This window comes from Octopus bimaculoides, chromosome 10 (assembly GCF_046866305.1).
Source record: "Octopus bimaculoides isolate indiv1 chromosome 10, ASM4686630v1, whole genome shotgun sequence".
Lineage (NCBI taxonomy): Eukaryota > Metazoa > Mollusca > Cephalopoda > Octopoda > Octopodidae > Octopus > Octopus bimaculoides.
Window position 1 is genome coordinate 16,701,330 of NC_142937.1, and position 18,861 is coordinate 16,720,190.

At 36.7% G+C, this 18,861-nt stretch overlaps 1 protein-coding gene and 1 long non-coding RNA gene across 2 annotated transcripts; both read left to right on the forward strand.

Moving 5' to 3' along the window:
* The first annotated feature begins 2,357 nt into the window (after positions 1–2,357).
* On the forward strand, positions 2,358–5,700 carry LOC149133448 (uncharacterized). Its single transcript, XR_016243513.1, has 4 exons — positions 2,358–2,370; positions 3,096–3,155; positions 3,345–3,368; positions 5,239–5,700. It is a non-coding gene; the product is annotated as an uncharacterized LOC149133448 (long non-coding RNA).
* Positions 5,701–11,869: 6,169 nt separating this feature from the next.
* LOC106879907 (uncharacterized) lies at positions 11,870–18,637 on the forward strand. The gene is made up of 3 exons (XM_014929659.3): positions 11,870–12,117; positions 13,623–13,995; positions 18,296–18,637. Exons 1-3 carry the CDS (start codon positions 11,953–11,955, stop codon positions 18,607–18,609), a joined length of 852 nt encoding a protein of 283 aa, XP_014785145.1. The 5' UTR covers positions 11,870–11,952; the 3' UTR covers positions 18,610–18,637.
* Positions 18,638–18,861: the final 224 nt, after the last annotated feature.

Consider the following 18,861-nt stretch of genomic DNA (forward strand, 5'->3'; position numbering starts at 1 on the left):
TGGAAACCAGTGGCTCCACCAGGCTCCATATATATATATACATGAATGCATACATATAAATATACATGTGATGGGCTCCCACACAGTTTCTGAATCCAAAATACATTCACAAGATATTGGACTTGGTCCAGGGTTATAGAAGACACTTGCCTAAGTTGGTGTGCAGTAGGTCTGAACTCAAACCCACATGGTTGCAAAGCAAGCTTCTTAACCATACAGCCATGTCGTATATATATATAAATGTTGCCCGTGCACATGCAAACGTGTGTGTGTGTGTGTGTGTGTGTGTGTGTGTTGAAATATAATAAAAGGCGCAGGAGTAGCTATGTGGTAAGAAGCTTACTTCTCAACCCCATGGTTTGGGGTTCAGTCCCACTGCACGGCACCTTAGGTAAGTGTCTTCTACTATAGCCTTGGGCCAACTAAAGCCTTGTGAGTGGATTTGGTAGATGGAAACTGAAAGAAGCCCACCATATGTATATATATATATGCTTGTTTGTATGTGTTTGTCACCCCACCATCACTTGACAATGGATGTTGGTGTGTTTATGTCCTTGTAACTTAGCGGCTTGTCAAAAGAGACCAATAGAATAAGTATTAGGCTTACAAAGAATAAATCTTGGGGTTGATTTGTCCAACTAAAGGCGGTGCACCAGCATGGCCACAGTCAAATGACTGAAACACGTAAAAGAATAAAAGAATAAAAGTATATCATCATCATCATCATCATCATTTAATGTCTGTTTTCCATGCTGGCATGGGTTGGACAAATAAAGCACCAAAACACCATTTTGAGCCTGGCTGTTGCCAGTACCGCGTGACTGGCCCTTGTGCCGGTGGCACGTAAAAGCACCCACTACACGCTTGGAGTGGTTGGCATTAGGAAGGGCATCCAGCTGTAGAAACTCTGTCAGATCAGATTGGAGCCTGGTGCAGCCATCCGGTTCACCAGGCCTCAGTCAAATCGTCCAACCCATGCTAGCATGGAAAGCGGATGTTAAACGATGATGATGATGATGATGATGATGATGATATATATATATATATATATACAGTATATATATATACTTTTATTCTTTTACTTGTTTTAGTCATTTGACTGCAGCCATGCTGGAGCACTGCCTTTAGTCGAACACATTGACCCCAAGACTTATTCTTTGTAAGCCTAGTACTTATTCTATCAGTCACTTTTGCCGAGCCACTGAGTTATGGGGACGTAAACACACCAACATCAGTTGTCAAGCGATGGTGGGGAACAAAAACAGACACACAAATATATACATATATATATACTGATATATAATTACAGCAAAACAGTGTGGATAAGCACACCAACATACTTGAAATAGATGCTAATAGCTCTATAAACCACATATTATTTTACTCTGTTAGTACAGGCTGAAAGCAGGCTGGTAGATCAATCAGATTTTAAAAAGAAGGGTTACCCATAGATTGATTTCTGCCTTAGGGAAGCAATTTCCCCCTGCTGTCTTCAGTATGGGATGCCGAAAGAATATACATGTAGATATTTATACATATCATATGATCAAGTTATATCCACACCAATATGTACATACATCTACACATATATACTATTTAAATCTAATTCCTTCAGCACAAACCATGTGCTTTTATGATCAAAATAAATACTGCAGTAAATATAAATTGATCAGGAGTAATTATACATATTTATTTATAATTAATTAATTAAGGATAAAACTATTTAATGATTCTGTCAAGTGGCCAGCATGTTAATTCCATTTAGGTAAATATTTATCCTGATACATAATTATATAATTATAGCAAAAGGGTGTGGATAAGCACACCAACATACTTGAAATAGATGCTAATAGTAATTTGATGCAGGTAATTTATCCTGTCCCTCTCCGACTTTTAGTTCTTGCACTTGAAAAAAAAATGCATTATTTATGGGATGACCCAATATATATATATATATATATATATATATAAATGGCTTCTTTCAGCTTCCATCTACCAAACCCACTCACAAGGCTTTGGTTGGCCTGAGGCTATGCCAGAAAGGCACTTGCCCAAGTTGCCATGCAGTGGGATTGAACCTAGAACCATGTAGTTAGGAAGCAAACTTCTTACCACACAACCAGTTGTTGTTATTGTTGTTGTCATTATTACTATGGTTGTGACTAATAAGTAGCTTATCATGATATTACCTTTTAAAATGTTTTTAATATTTAAATAAGAGTCAAAGGCTAAGAAAATGTCCCCTGTATCCATATAAAAATTTTTAAGTGCTCCCTCCTTCAACAAACTGGGAAGGCACAACTCATTTTGAAAAACACTACTCTAAGTTGATATATATTTCAAACACTGGGTATATGATGACTGTTTATAGTAAGGGCAAGGAAACATTGTACTATAAGAAGTGACTCAGTAGTGCATAAAAACCTGTGGTAGTGCATTTTTACCAAGAAGAAGAATGAAGTTTCAGTTTTAAAATTTATAGATATGCAGCTGTCATCTGTCATATGATGGGTAACTTTGGAAATATATATTCACTGCCATGAGTAATGTCAGAAAATATAGCATACAAACAATAAATTTAATTTATCTTTTATCATATTTCTTGGTCCTTATACAGAATGATGAAATGAATACTAATTTTCAAATGAAGAATATTTACTATGTAAAATAAAATTAAATGAAACAAATTTCTCATTTGCATAACTCCTTCCATCCTACTTTGTCAATTAATCTCTCCTCCTCTATGATTCTGTTGTTCCCAATGTGTGTCTAATGTTCCTTTAGTCCAGTGGTTCTTAATCTGGGGTCATGACCCCTGGGGGGAGTTGTTTGGGGTTTCTCGGGGGGTTCATGGAAGGTTTGAGAAAACGTAGTTTATTTCATGTATTTGAGGTATTGCATTGCAGCTGTATTACAGTGTCATGCATTGCAGCCACTAACAGTATCATGACTGTATGTGCTTTGCTCCTGCTCTGTGACTCCCATGACACTTTACATTCCAAGACTCACTTATTAGTTCTCAGCTACACTGCTGTTTATTAATCTCTGGTCACATGATTACACAAGCTTGTCTGTGATTGGTGTGCTAGAATGAGTGTGGTGTTGTGTTAATTTGTGTGTTGCTGTGTTGCTTAGTGCACAGCTGTGTTGTAAAGGTGAGTGTTGTATTTGCCTGTGCCTTGTCAAGTGGTTTAATTCAGCGTTGTTGTGTCTATTATTTTGTGATTTTGCTTACTATACTTATTTAATACACTTGATAATGCAATATTTACATTGTATACTGAGTTCTTATTTTCTCTTCATGTCTGCAAGTTTCTGAAACAGATTTTTTATTTTCTTTGCAGATACACTTTTGTTTCCTGTTTGCAGTAAGTCTGTCAAGAAGCATACATACAATGAAGCCTTTCTCAAAATGGGTTTCACAATTATCTGGCATTAGGAAGGGCATCCAGTTGCAGAAACTCTGCCAAATCAGATTGGAGCCTGGTGTAGCCACCTGGTTCACCAGTCCTCAGTCAAATCGTCCAACCCATGCTAGCATGGAAAGCGGACGTTAAATGATGATGATGATGATGATGATGATGATGATGATGATGATGATGATGATGGTGATGATGAACTCTTTGGTCAAGCCACAATGCATCATTTGCACCAAAGTTTTGAGTTACAAAAGTATGAAGCCAAGCAAACTTAAGTCTCATTTTGAGTCTTGCCACAGCCAACTGATAGACGAAAGCTTGAACTATTTCAAGCAAAAAGAAGCTTCTCTGAAGGCCAGTCACATTGATCCCACTGGTCACTTTGCTTGTCAGAACAAAGCAGTGCTGGAGGCTTCTTACAGATTTGCTTTAAAAATCATGTAGACCAAGAAGCCACATATCATCTGATTAATCCTTTTGTTACTGTATTTATTTTGAGATGCTCTGTGTTTCTTTAAATTACTTTAAATATAACAAAGAATTTAGTAAAATAACTTAATCATTCAGCTAGTGTTAGGAACATAAATTGTGACTAAGGTTTGGTGGAAGATTTTAATTCAAAACTTATGAAAACAAGATATTTGTACTCAGAGCCAGAGCCGGTTTCAGCTGGGTTGGTAACAAAAGGGTTAAGCCTTGCATTCTGGAAGCAATGAAGGTGATTCTTGGAGAACAGCAGGCACATCAGTTGAGGGCAATTTCCCTTTCAAATGATACAGTCAAAAATCAGATCTTGGACATGAGTGAGAATATTCTATTGCAAGTGGTGACTGCTGTGAAGAGTAGTCCTGTGTATTCATTGCAACTAGATGAGTCAACAGATGTTGCCTCATGTTCCCAATTCCTTGTTCATGTTCACTACCTTGACAGAGAAGTTATGAATGAAGAGTACTTGTTCTCTGAGCCAGTGGCCACAACTACTCGTAGAGAAGATATTTCCAAAATTCTAGAAGCCTTTCTCATTGAACAAGGGCTGAGCTGGGAAGCACTTGTTGGTCTGTATACAGATGAGGCTCTTTCAATGATTGGTTGCAAATCCAGTTTCAAAGCCTTTGTGAAGAATGTTGCTCCATATGTTTCCTTCACTGATTGCATGATTCATTGTTATACTTTGGCAATGAAGTCTCTCTCACCTGGACTTCAAGAAGTGCTCACAAATGTCACACACACACACACACACACACACACACACACACACACACACACACACACATGCATGCACACACACACACACACATGCATGCACACACACACATGCAGGCACATACATACACACGCACACACACAAACACACACTCATACACATATGAGGGTTCTACTAAAAGTAATAAAACTGACATAGGTAATTCAAATTGAAGATGTCAGTAGAGTAACTCTTCATGTACACAAAAGTACTACTTAACACAGTTTCCATCATAAGTGATGTATTTGTGCCATTGTTGAACTGTCTTTTCAAATCCTCTATGAAAAATTCAGATGTACACTGTTGTGCCTGCTTTTTCACAACTACTTTCACATTGTCTGTGCCATTAAATCATTGTCTCCAAAGATTGCCCTAACATTGAACTGAACAAGTAGAGGTCAAATAGCCCCAGATCTATGTTGTGTGGTAGATGGGTGACCACTCACCAGCACCATTTGTTGATTGCCTTATTTGTTGCCAAAGATGTATGTGGTCACATAATGTAATAGGGAAAGTAGATAATTTTCTGATTCTTATTTGGTGTCTTCCTCCTAATGGCTTCTCTATGTTTTTTAGAATATCTCACTGTATCACATGCTGTTCATGGTAAGCCACATTCCAGAAAATCAAGGAGAGTAACACCTTTTTCAATGACAAAAAGCAGTTGCCATGGTTTTTTTAACCAATCATACGCTTTTGAACTTCTTAGGCCTTAGGAAAGTGTAACACCATTCCAAGACTGAGCTTTCATTTCCAGATCATAAAGATACTCATTTTTCATCCCCTATCACCAGATCCAGAAAAAAATAAATAAACGTGTTTTCATTAGTTTCAAATGCTTTCAGTAGATCAGAGAAAACCTCCACACTTCTATTCTTCAAATTCGATGTCAACTGCCAAGGTACTCGCTTTTCATACATTTTCTGATACCCAAAGTCTTCCACCGTAATGCAAGATGTCTAGTTATGTAGCAAGCTCACAAGAGAAATGCAACACAACTTGCAGAGACCTAGGAGAGCTCTACTCAAAATTGAATTTTCTCACCTTTAAATAACTGTTGGTCAAAAAGATTCTAAAATTTGTTTGGTGGGAAAACTTGCATGCTTTCTATGAAGTTGCTGCCTTAGTCATAAATAAGTCAGCCAATGCCGATAGTCAAACCATATTTTCTTGGTGCTAATTCTTTTTATGACAACTCTTTTCATTTCATGGAAAATACAGAGGTCTTGATTCTAGACAGGAAAAAACTGAGAACTATGGTTCAAATCTCAGCTTGGTTCCCACTACAAGTCCAGCATGTTTTTTGTCATGGAAAAGTTAGCTGCTTCATGAAGTATAATGCTTCAGGCGCAATTCTTTTACTAAATTCATCACAAATGGTACCAAACCATAACAATTTTCTTCAATATTTCTCTTGTATTTCTTCATTTCAGTTGATATCCATCTTTGAAAATCTTAAATGTTTCAATCCATCCATTATCATGTTCTCAATTATTACATTTTCTCTCCCATTTAAAGCCATAAAATAAAACATTTGCTGATCTCTTTTGTAAATGATCAATTAAAACTTGTTCAGCTGTGAAAGAAATCTGTAACTTTCTAACCAAGATTTTAGAAGATATTCTAAATAGAGTTGTCAGAATGTTTCTTACAGTCTATGGTGTGTTTCTTGCTGTCTATTCATATCATTACTTTAATTCTTTCCTTTTTTTGTTTTTCTTGTCACAAACCATCATTTGTTTCCTCAGATAAGATCTGCTGTTGTGCTACATTTTGATCTTACTCTTTTACTTGCTTCAGTCATTTGACTGTGGCCATGCTGGAGCACAGCCTTTAGTCGAGCAAATCGATCCCAGGACTTATTCTTTGTAAGCCTAGTACTTATTCTATCGGTCTCTTTTGCCGAACCACTAAGTTACAGGGACATAAACACACCAGCATCGGTTGTCAAGCGATGTTGGGGGGGGGGGGGGACAAACACAGACACACAAACATATATACACACACACACATATATATATACATATATACAACAGGCTTCTTTCAGTTTCTGTCTACCAAATCCACTCACAAGGCTTTGGTTGGCCCGAGGCTATAGTAGAAGACACTTGCCCAAGGTGCCACACAGTGGGACTGAACCCAGAACCATGTGGTTGGTAAGCAAGCTACTTACCACACAGCCACTCCTGCGCCTAAAAGATAAGGCCTCCCCGGTGGGGTTTTGAACCCCAGTCTCCCGCGTGACAGGTGGTGATACTTACCGAGGATAACACTTAGCAAAAGAAGCTGAAGATCTGTGTAAAAATATAGGATTGGTAGACAGTAAGAAAATATGCAGCCCTATTACCCACTGCATTTCACCACTGCCACATTTTGATTTTTGTATAAACTAAAGTAAGGCTGTTGTTATCAGTTAAGATCTTTTTAATTTTGATCTTAACAAAAAAATAAAGAAAGAACTGCAGTAAAAATACAGGATTGGTAGACTTCAAGAAAACATGCAGTATCCATTGCATTTCATCACTGTTCCCACCAATGTATTTCAGTGTTAGGAGATAAACAGCTGAAGGTCATTCATATTTCTCATGACCTAGTATGCATTCACAAGCATTTATAGCCATGTTTACAGCACAAGCATTGTGTGACATTCATCAATTCATCTTCTTCCACACTATATTAATGCTGGGTCTTTAACCAATATAAGAAACCATTATTATTATTCAGCATTCAGTATTATTATTATTCAGTTATATTCACTGTATTGAAAGTGCTTTATGTAGGATGTGTGCAGAGCCTAGTAGTGTGGTGCCTAGTGTGCAGTGCCTAGTAGTGCTATATATATATATCGAGACCCCCATTGGTCATGAATGACCATGGGATTGCACCTAGAAAGTTACACTCCGAAGCACAAGTCTAGGCAAGGTTGTTTATGGAAGGCCAGCAGTCGCCCATGTATACCAGCCTCCCCTCTCCACACCACTGATGTTATCCAAGGGAAAGGCTAAGGCCGATACAGCTTGACACCAGTGACGTCGCAACTCATTTCTACAGCTGAGTGAACTGAAGCAACGTGAAATAAAGTGTCTTGCTCAAGAACACAACACGCAGCCTGGTCTGGGAATCGAACTTACCTCACAATCGTAAGCTTGACACTCTAACCACTGAGCCATGTGCCTTCACACACACACACACATATATTCATGCTATTTTCTGTATGTTTGCTCAAGAACACAACACGCAGCCCGGTCCGGGAATCGAACTTACAACCTCACAACCGTAAGCTTGACACTCTAACCACTGAGCCATGTGCCTTCACACACACACACACACACACACACACACACACACACATATATATTCATGCTATTTTCTGTATGTTATATATATTAATTTATTTTCTATATGTTATATGTATTCATGAAGGTAGCAAGTTGGCAGAATCATTAGCATGCTGAGCAGAAGGCTAACCAGCATTTCATCCATCTTCATGTTCTGAGTTCAAATTCTATGGAGGTCAACTTTGTCTTTCATCCTTTTAGGGTCAATAAGATAAATAAGTACTAGTTGAGACTTTTTCTGGGATATGCCTATGTCATCTCTTTTTCTGTTATCATTCCATAGCATTGGCATAGCTTCCAGCGCATATAGGTCTCAACTCTGTCGTGTCTGTGGATATATTCCTTTTTAGCCAGGACTGGGAAAATATGATTTATTGCTTCTTCCCCATCACCACATATTCCGCAGTTACTTGTATTTTCCTTCATAATGTGTTTCGGTGGTTTCTGGTGGGGAGGCTTTGATCTTGAGCTGTAATTAAAAATCCTTATTTCTGCTTTGAGTCCTGAGTTTCTCAACCATTGTTGAGAAAATTCACTTATCTGTTTAACATATCCCATTATTTGCTATCTAAAGGTTTTTCTTGCTATCATTTTACATGGCATTTTGTTGTTCCGGTTTTAGTTTAGATTTCAGTTGCTTTACAACTTTTGTTATTTGCTCTTTTTCTCCATAGTTGTCAGTTACAATGACTTCTTTCTTGTATTTTTCGGCTTTCTTAAAGACAAAAAACAGTTTCTCATTTTGCTCATGTTTTGTGGCTATGTGTACAAGTTTTTCTTGCTTCTGAGTTAGATATTTCTGCAATCCTATGGTGGTTGTTTTATAGTAGTTTTCTCGGTGTATAAGGCCTCTACTACTTTCACCTTGAATATCTTCATCATCGATGTTATTGACTAGTCCCCTCCCACCAAATTTCAGGCCTTGTGCCTATAGTAGAAAGGATTATTATTATTATTATTATTATTATTATTATTATTATTATTATTATTATTATTATTTTCTTTGCCCAGCTTCTAATGCTGGAGATGTACTATGGTGTCAGCTGTTCACTACCAGTGAACTAAGGTAACACCTCTTATTTTTCAAGTACCTTCTAGTGCTGTTTTCTGCAAGTGTTTCACCCTTATTGCAGCCCCTATTTGTTCCATGTACTCCTTATTGCAGTCTCTATTTGTGCCATCATCATTATCTGTTGGTGTTGACTGGAAAATTCCAGAGGAGAGTGACGTTTTTACCTTCAATGACTGGCTCAGGATGATGTTCATACCAGTAAGCAGAAGTGCTAATTTTGTAGTGTTTATATATTTTCCAATATGAATACTGTCATACCATATCATGGCAATTATTATTATTTCAAGATAGTGAGCTTTCTTGCATTATTGCAAACCATAAAACATTTTCTGGTGGTGGAACAGATTAGTTTCAACAAAACAAGTATGGGGGTATGTCATAAAAGGCAGTGTGTCCTTGCTTGTGGAATTCATCAAGGCAAGGGCAAGGGATAAAGTGATATACCTTTGTTTTTCAATAAACTGAGGGGATTTACATATGCTTCAAAGGAGTAGTTGAAAGAAATTATGGTGAACGTGTGAAATGATGCAAGCTCCATCAGCCAACAGGGCATATGAAATTGTGTACTTTTTCAAGATTGAGAAGACACAGTGTCAGGCAACGCAGGTGTCCCACACACACGTTGATGTCATAGTATATGGGGAGATGCAACACAATGGATGTGGCCAGAGACATTCCTATGATTGTTGACTCACGAGTAAGCTCTGAAAAGATATGGAAGCTTTGGCAATCAGTGAAAACCATAAGCTATCCAGGAGCTGTACTCAATTGTGTGAGTAGAGAGGAATGTAATCAGATGAGAAAGAAAGGGCAGAAAGCCCAGTTGCTTCTGGGAGTAAGAGCCACCAGAGGGATTTCTCCCCAGAAAAGTAGGAAAAGTAGAAAAGGAAAGAAGTAACAGCAATAGTAGCTCTCAGAAATCCCTGCTCCAAGGGTACCACTGATAGCAACTCCAATGTTAGCAGAAGAAATCATTTGATCCTCAGTATCAGGAGCCAAGAACTGGGTTGAGCACTGAGAAGCAGAGGGGTTCTCTCTTCCAGCATAGAGACAACCAGATATTACAACCAATTGTATCACCATATCATCTTGAAACTTTGGGGATGAACTAGAGGCCTGGTGAAGGGTGGAATGCTATCATGCCGAAAAGAAAACCTAGACACAGTAAAGATGAACAAATCCATTCCCAAAACAAGTAAAGTATAAGGAACCTGCTTCCATCTTTTAGGAGAATATGAGGTCCACAGTTCTTCAAATCACCAACAAAGGTCATGATTGACTCACTGATGTACACACATTTACAATATACATATACACAAACATGCACACACACACACACACACACACACACACATTGTGTCAATATTCATGCTATGAAAGTATAATCCAAGTCTTTTGTTTGTAACCATCTCACCCATTTCCTATGCGCAGGAAACTCAGGTTCATATTATTCACATGTCCATTTCTAAGACAATAGGGTATGATTTGAAGGAAATTTGGCTGCATGAAACAGCAGGGGTGTTGGACAATATGTGTATTAATTTCTGTTACTTATATTCTGTCTTCCAGTGGTGTTCACCTCATTTTCTGTTCACCTAAGTATCAATAGTACATTTCCATCAGTTCAGTTTATTATGTCTTTAAACATGTACTCCTATGCCAATTACTGTAATCAGTATTAGTGCAAGAGAGTAAAGTAAAATTGGCACTCAAATGATTCATGTTAAAATTTACAATTTTATTTCATGCTTTTATGGAAGATGCTGCACTGAAGTGTCAAACAGTCAACCAAAATCAAACTTACCCAAACCCTTTTAATTGCTATCTACATTTTAGTTACTGTCTGTCTGTCTGTCTGTCTGTCTGTCTGTCTGTCTGTATGTCTGTCTGTCTGTCTAGTTGTCTTTCTCTGCCTCTCTTTTATTCTCTCTCACAAATTTGGGACATAGACATATATAAGATTTGTCAGATCTTTAGAAAGCTACAATATTAAGGAACTCATAACCATGTTGCTTATGACCTAAAAGGTTTTGAGGCAGAACAGATCTGTATAGTAATACAATTAACTGATTCTTACAATTAATTCTGAGAGGAATAATCAGTAAGTCATTTTGCAGCATGTTTTTGATATTAATATTACTAGTGGTATCTATCTCTGTTTTTGTTTAGCTATCAAATCAGCTTTGCTCAAACAGACCTATGATCACAAAGCATTCTAGTCATGACACTCTTGTTTCTTTTTATTTTTTTGTAGATATAATGTATCCAACATACCTTTCTTAAGACATTATGGTACAATTTGAGGGAGATATAGTCACTAATTCAAGCAGGTCAACTTCTTATGTAGAGCTATCTTTGTTGGCTCTTTAAGATCACAGGAGAATTTAGTATTGCAAATTAATGAATTTTTCACTACCTTTGTGCTTTGAATTACATTTTCCAATGGTGTGTATTTGTAAATTGGTGAAGTGAATTAGCAAGAGCTTTGTCTCTGACATAGAAACCATCATTTACATGAATTGTCACAATATCCGTCTTTTTGTCAGTAGGCCAAAACATCGATCAAATTTGCTTAGCATTCATTATATACTTTAGTCACAAAAATTTCCTTTACAAACAATAATAAATAACAAACATTGCTAAATTTTTGTTGATCTACTAATTTTTCTTTTTATCTACTCAAAATTATCTATCTATGCTTGCTCCATTTTTAATTTAAAAAATGCAAAATAAAAGAAAATATGATTTCAACACTGTTGATAAGCATGGGAAATTACCCATCTGCTTTCTTCAATTATCCACTATATTCATTCTGAAGATATATTTAAAAGAACAACACAACACCTTTTGCTCCTGAATGCTTCACTAAACACAACCAAAATGCTGTTGGTTTATTCTAGTTTGGTGTTTTACGCTGGTTTATTTCTGGGTGTCGAAGGTCATGGTCGACTGATGGACCCTCCTTCCCGGTCTAGTATGTGGCGTTTGGGGTTCAAGACTCCAGTCAACTATGATGATATTGAACTGTATTGTGGTGGAATATCGGTAAATTATTTTCTGTTTGTGTTAATCTCGGTCCCAGTTCTTTCCTTTATGCTTAAATTTGTTTATTTTACTAAATTCTAGACATCACAATATGCAACCGTATGGATGCAATTAACACTGGATAAGATGAGTCTCTGTCATCGGGGTAGAGAAGATCTTACATTTCAGATCTTAATGCAGAGAAGTTAGAGCCTGGTTCAAGCAAACTATATCGAATGATAGGGAACATAAAGATTTGTTTAAGATAAACAATTGTACAGCATTAAGATCTGAAATGTTAAGATCTCTTCTAGCCTGATGATGGATGCTCATCTCATCCAATGTTCATTGCTTCCATTACTACATCTACCAACATTATTATGGATTTCCAAGCCCCCAGAAACAGCTGTTGAACTTATAACACCTTACTTCCTCTCCTTTAATTTTTTTTGTCATTTGTACTCTGTGTAAGTTGGATCTATTAATATAAATATTTTTATACTTAAAAATTCATCATCAGAAAGTTTTCACCTTTTGCTTTCTCTTGTTATGCATGAATACATATATTCATATTTTGTATTTCAAAGCAAACTATTATATTTACTATATTTAATATATTTAATGTGTCTAATTTGTTTATCTGTATAATTACTTCTATACTCGCTGAACTTGATTCTTCTTATAGCCTTTCTTGTGGAATCAATCTTCTGCAAACACATTAGAGTCTAAGTTTGAATCTTTTGAGCACTACTAAGTTTCATCTATATGGAGAATCTGTGGATCTCATCTGTGGACAATATATATATATATATATATATCAACATCCTCATCCTCATCATCATCATTTAATATCTGTTTTCCATGCTGACATGGGTAGGATAATATTTTAATGATGTTCTAATCCTTCAATAAAGTGAGGATGCAATAAACATATAAAATGCTTAAAAGTTCATTGGGGAGAAATTAAATTTTCATGATCTTTGAGTATAACATACTATCCTCATTTTGATAAAGTTCATTAAAACAAAAAATACAGAAAGGATTATGAATATTAGATTTACAAAAGATTGAGCAACAGGTATCTTCTGAAGTTGATCTGGTTGACCACACCACTACCTAATCCAGGTATTAGCAAAGTGGTCTATGTTGACCCCTGGTGTGGAAGTCCATGAGTTCATAAACACCTGAAACAATTTTGAACATTAAGGGTACTGAATCATTATCAATATAATTTGACTGAACTTTTATTGTTCTTTATCAATTTCACTAAGTATTTTCATTAAATTTCTTTAAATATATCTTATTAAAAAGCAGTAATGGCACAAAAGAATGACGGAATTATTGTTTTTAAATCAAGAAATTTTTAATTAAAATATTTGTTAATTTAATCTAGAAGTTTAAATCATGGGGGTTAATAAGTTATCAATGCTTCCATGAAGAGGTCAGTGGCGTAAAAAGTTTGCCAACCTTTAGCGTAATCAAAATAATTAATTATCTGACTTTTTCTATCTTTTTATTATTTATAGCGTCAATGGGAAAAGAATCATGGAAAATGTGGTATATGTGGTGACCCTTATGATGGCCCAAGAGAGAACGAAGCAGGTGGTAAATATGCAACTGGAATCATCAGTCGCTATTATCACAAAAACCAAGTCATCACAGTTGATGTTGACCTCAAAAACAATCACCTGGGTTGGTTTGAGTTCCGCTTGTGTCCAAACAACAATGTAAAGAAACCTGCCACACAAGAGTGCTTGGATAAATATCTTCTCCAAAGTGCTGATGGTAGTGGTAGTCGTATTAAAATTGGTCGAAAGACTGGCCATATTTACACCAAGTTAAGGTTGCCAGCTGGTCTCACCTGTTCTCAGTGTGTCCTCCAGTGGAAGTATCATACAGGTGAGGTTTTTAACATAACTTTATTTCTCTTTCTCCAAGTCCCAACTAGCCATCAGTACTCAGTAATTGAGCTGGTTGGCATCCAACCCATTTCCTAATATCAATAATCTGTGTGGCCAGTATTTACCTCCAGTTTTCATAGCATTAAGCTACAAATGTGATGTTAATCATACCCTGGATTGAACACTGGTCTACAACTAGTAGCTTTACACACAGAAGGAACTGAACTAAGTATTGCTGCAAGCTAACTATTCATTTGTATATTAGCAGTGATGCTGCTACTTGTTCTTAGTCTACTGTACTCCTATTTACAGCTAGTATGACTGAACCATTTGAGAATTAAGTGTTTTGGTCACAGTTATAATAAAGGTTCTATGATAGGAAATGGAAAGGACAATATATCAACTAGTTGTCTGCTGCCCTGTCTTCACAGCCATCCACACTCTCTTAGAATAACTGTCTTTTAGGCAGTGAGCTGGCTGAAGAGTTAGAACCTTGGAAAAAATACTTTCCAGTATATGATCTGGCTCTTCACATTCTATGTTCAAATACCATCAAAATTAATTTTAACTTTCATCTTTTCAGGGTTGATAAAATAATGTACTAGTCTGTACTGGGGTCAATGTAATCAACTAAACCCCACCACTTCCATTAAAATTGTTGGCCTTGTGTCTGAATCAGAAACCATTATTAAGGCAGCAATCTGGTAAAATCATTAGCAACATTTCTTTCAGCTCTTTACATTCTGAGTCCAAATTGCACTAAGGTTAACTTTGCCCTTCATCCTCTCAGGGTTGATAGAATAATGTATCAGTCTAGTAATGGAGTTGATGTAACTGACTAACCAATGCTCCTCTTAAAATTGATAACTCTGAGTAGGAACTAAAAAGTATTATTATAATTTTTGTTTAAGTTATTGAACTTGCAAAATAATTAGTGCATCAGAGAAAATGCCTTGGGGAATTCTTTCCAGCTCCTTCTATTCTGAGTTCAAATCATATTGATGTCAACTTTGACTTTCATCCCCTCCAGGGTCAACAGAATAAAATACCAGTTTAGCAGTTAATTCCCCTTTCCACAAAACTGCTAACCTTGTACCTAAATTAGAAACAATTATTATTATTATTGTTTCGACTTTGAAGATGAAAGAGATGTATCTGATTGCATTTAGGATTCAGCAGTTTATATTGTATCATCTGTGCTGTGCTTACATTCTGTGTTAAGCGGCAAAATATTTCTATATCCAAAAGAGATGACAAAGGACTGAGATATGTGGTGCATTGCTGTGCTCAAGAAAACCTGTCCACTACAACAAAACTGATATCCTAAAATGATGATGATGAGGAGGAGGAGGATAATGATGATGATGATGAATAACTGATATAAGCATTGGTTGGTTGGTTGGTTGGTTGATTTCTCCAGTCAAGCTTCACATCATGTAGAAAGAAGGTAAAAGAGAGACAGAGAGAGAGTTAACATAAGAGATGCTAGTAACAAAGGGCCTCTTGCTCAGAGTGAAAGGTAGACTGTATGATGCATGTGTGCAAACAGCCATGCTACACAGCAGTGAAACACGGGCCATGACTGTTGAGAACATACATAGGCTTGTAAGAAATGAAGCTAGTATGATCCGCTGGATGTGTAATGTCAGTGTGCACACACGACAGAGTGTTAGTACCCTGAGAGAAATGTTGGACATAAGAAGCATCAGATGTGGTGTACAAAAGAGATGACTGTGCTGGTATGGTCAAGTGCTGTGTATGGATGAGGAGAGCTGTGTGAAGAAGCGACACACTCTAACAGTGGAAGGAACCTGTGGAAGAGAGAGACTCAGAAAGACATAGGATGAGGCGGTGAAGCACGACCTTCAAACGGGCCTCACAGAGGCAATGACAAGAGACCAAGACCTTTGGAACTATGCTGTGATTGAGAAAACCTGGCAAGTAAAATGAGGTTACCAGTGTCGCATAACCAGTCCATTTAAAAGTACCTTTGAATCATCGGGTGATACGCTGCACTACAGAAGACCTATTAAGTCAAGTAAAATCAAAAATCAAAAGCAAACCAAGATTGAAATCAAAATGGAAATTGTACTTGTGGCCGATGCCAGTGCTGTCTGACTGGCACCCATGCTGGTGGCATATGTAATAAGCACCATTCAAGCATGGGTCAATGCCAGTGCCACCTTACTGGCTCCCCGTGCCGGTGGCACGTAAAAAGCACCATCCAAACGTGGTCAATGCCAGTCTTCCACCGACTGGCTCCTGTGCTGGTGGCACTTAAAAAGCATCACCCAAATGTAGTCGATGCCAGTGCCGCCTGACTGGCTCCTGTGCCAATGGCACATAAAAAACACCCACTACACTCTTGGAGTGGTTGGCATTAGGAAGGGCATCCAACTGTAGAAACCTTATCAGATCAGATTGGAGCCTGGCGCAGCCTACTGGTTTGCCAGTCTCCAGTGAAACCATCCAACCCATGCCAGCATGAAAAACGGACGTTAAACAACGATGATGATGATGATGATGATGATGATGATGATGATGATGATGATGATGATAGGCTTAGTGGCAGGCAACAAGTAAAGGAACACTATACACACACAGTAAGAAAGAAATAAACATAGGAAGGAGGAGGAGGACGAGGACGAGGACAACGACGAGGACGACGACAACGACTGAATTTTGTGTTTTACTTACATGCAGCTTGTTTAACTAATTATTTAATTGTCAAATTATATCACAAGCATGATTAGAAAGTTGAGCCAGTTCAATTTGGTCATAGTTTCCCAAAATGTAACAGTGAAATTCTATCAAACAGTAATGAGAACAGAACCTTGTACCTTGGTGTCCATTCCTGCATTGTTGTTCATATAGTGGTTGTTTAGATAATTATTGCTAATTATCTAATTCTGTTTGTAGTTTCACAAATCTGCTAGGATAATCAAGAGGATGATACAGAAATGTGTGCTTTTAAAAGAGTAGAATGTAGGAAGAAAGAAATAGAAATCCCCTGCCCCATCAATGTCTTATGGTTGAAGACTGGTTTCTGTCATGATATAATTTGTTATTAAGATGAGATACATGAGACCTCAACATTGCTTCCTTCAAATAAGGACTTGAGCTTTACACTGCATGTTGACAAAATACTTTCTTTAGTAAACTGACAATACTTTCTGGTACAATTTTACAATCAAATGAACTAGGCTGCTACGGAATTATCTTGTTTATGGATACAATATAGTATAGCCTTAATGACAAATGCAAACAGCTGATGTTTGACATCTCTGATGCTCTGACACCATATTCCATTCAGCAGTAACAAACAAAATAGTACTTTACTTTAAAACATTAGTCACTGAAATATAGTTAAATAATACTCAATATTTGATATTAAACTGTATAAGTGAAATAGAAAAATATCTACATGTGTAGTGATTGATGAAACTTGAACTACACTTTTATTGCTTGACAAGTGACCATGTCATCAATTATACTACAGATTATCTCTGATACTTGGCAGATATTTTATTTTATTGACCTTGAAAGGATAAAAGTAAAGTCAACTTCAGTGAGATTTGAACACAGAGTGTAAAGAGCTGGAAAAAAACAGCAAAGTATTTTTTCTGATACTCTTACAATGCTGTCAGCTTGATACCTTAACACCAGCTCAGTAATAATAATTCTTACTAATTTTGGCACAAAGCCAGCAATTTTGAGGGAAAAGGGAAGTCAATTCTATCAACCTAAGCAATTGACTGGTACTTTATTTTATCTATCTCAAAATAGATGAAAAGCAAAGTCAACCTCAACCAAATTTGAACTCAGAATATAATGAGTTGGAAGAAATACTGCAAAGTATTTTTCTTAACACTCTAAAAATTCTGTTGGTTTGCTTGATTAATTATTCTTAAATTAGTTATTGTCATTTGTTTCTGCTATTTTAACTATAATAATTCATCTCCTCAAGATAACAATATGTCAGATAGTGCTAGCAAGATAGGTTATTCTTCTAATATGCAATGTAGTGAGTATTTCCTACTTTGGTTTGATTTTACAAGAAAAATCTCATGAACTGGATAATGAATAATGATTGATAACTGCTTAGAGAAACTGCCAGTGAGCCTGTTTGTCTTTGGTGTTTCCAATCAGTACTTATAGTAATGTCAGATTAAAATATTAACATCCTGACAGGGAATAACTGAGAAAAACACATAAAAAATATATAATCTTATAAATGAATATAAAAATAAATTAAGAAAAACATATAAAATTATATTTTAAAAACTGCCTTTTTTTAGGTAACACATGGGGTAGAGGAGACAACTGTGTTGGAATGGGATGTTCTGAAGCACAAGAAGAATTCTATGGTTGTGCAGACATAGGCATCTTGGACAAAGGTGCACCAATTCCATCAACAATACGTCCACGAACTCACAGACCTCATATCCGCATCACTACCAGCCATGTACAAAAACCATCACAGCCTACAAGACGCCCTGCAAGCTACAAGAATTGCCATGCTATTGGTTCCTGGGTCGGTATCTATGATAATTGGTGCAAAGACTTCTGCCCAAAAGGTAGCTGCCCATCAAATATGTGTCGTTGTGACTGAATTCTGGAATAAAATGATTTCTGTATTATTATTGTTATTATTTATTTTTAATCTGCATGTTTGTTACAATCACTTACAGAGACACACACAGCTTGGGGAGGGAAAGTGGCAGGGGCAGTAGTGAAATATTTTCATCTAATACAACACAGACATTTAAACTGATGGGGTTTTTCTAAGAATGTGGGCTCAAGCATTCTGGATTATTATTCTAATTTTTTTTTTACTTAATTTTTGAAAGCAGTCTGGTTCATT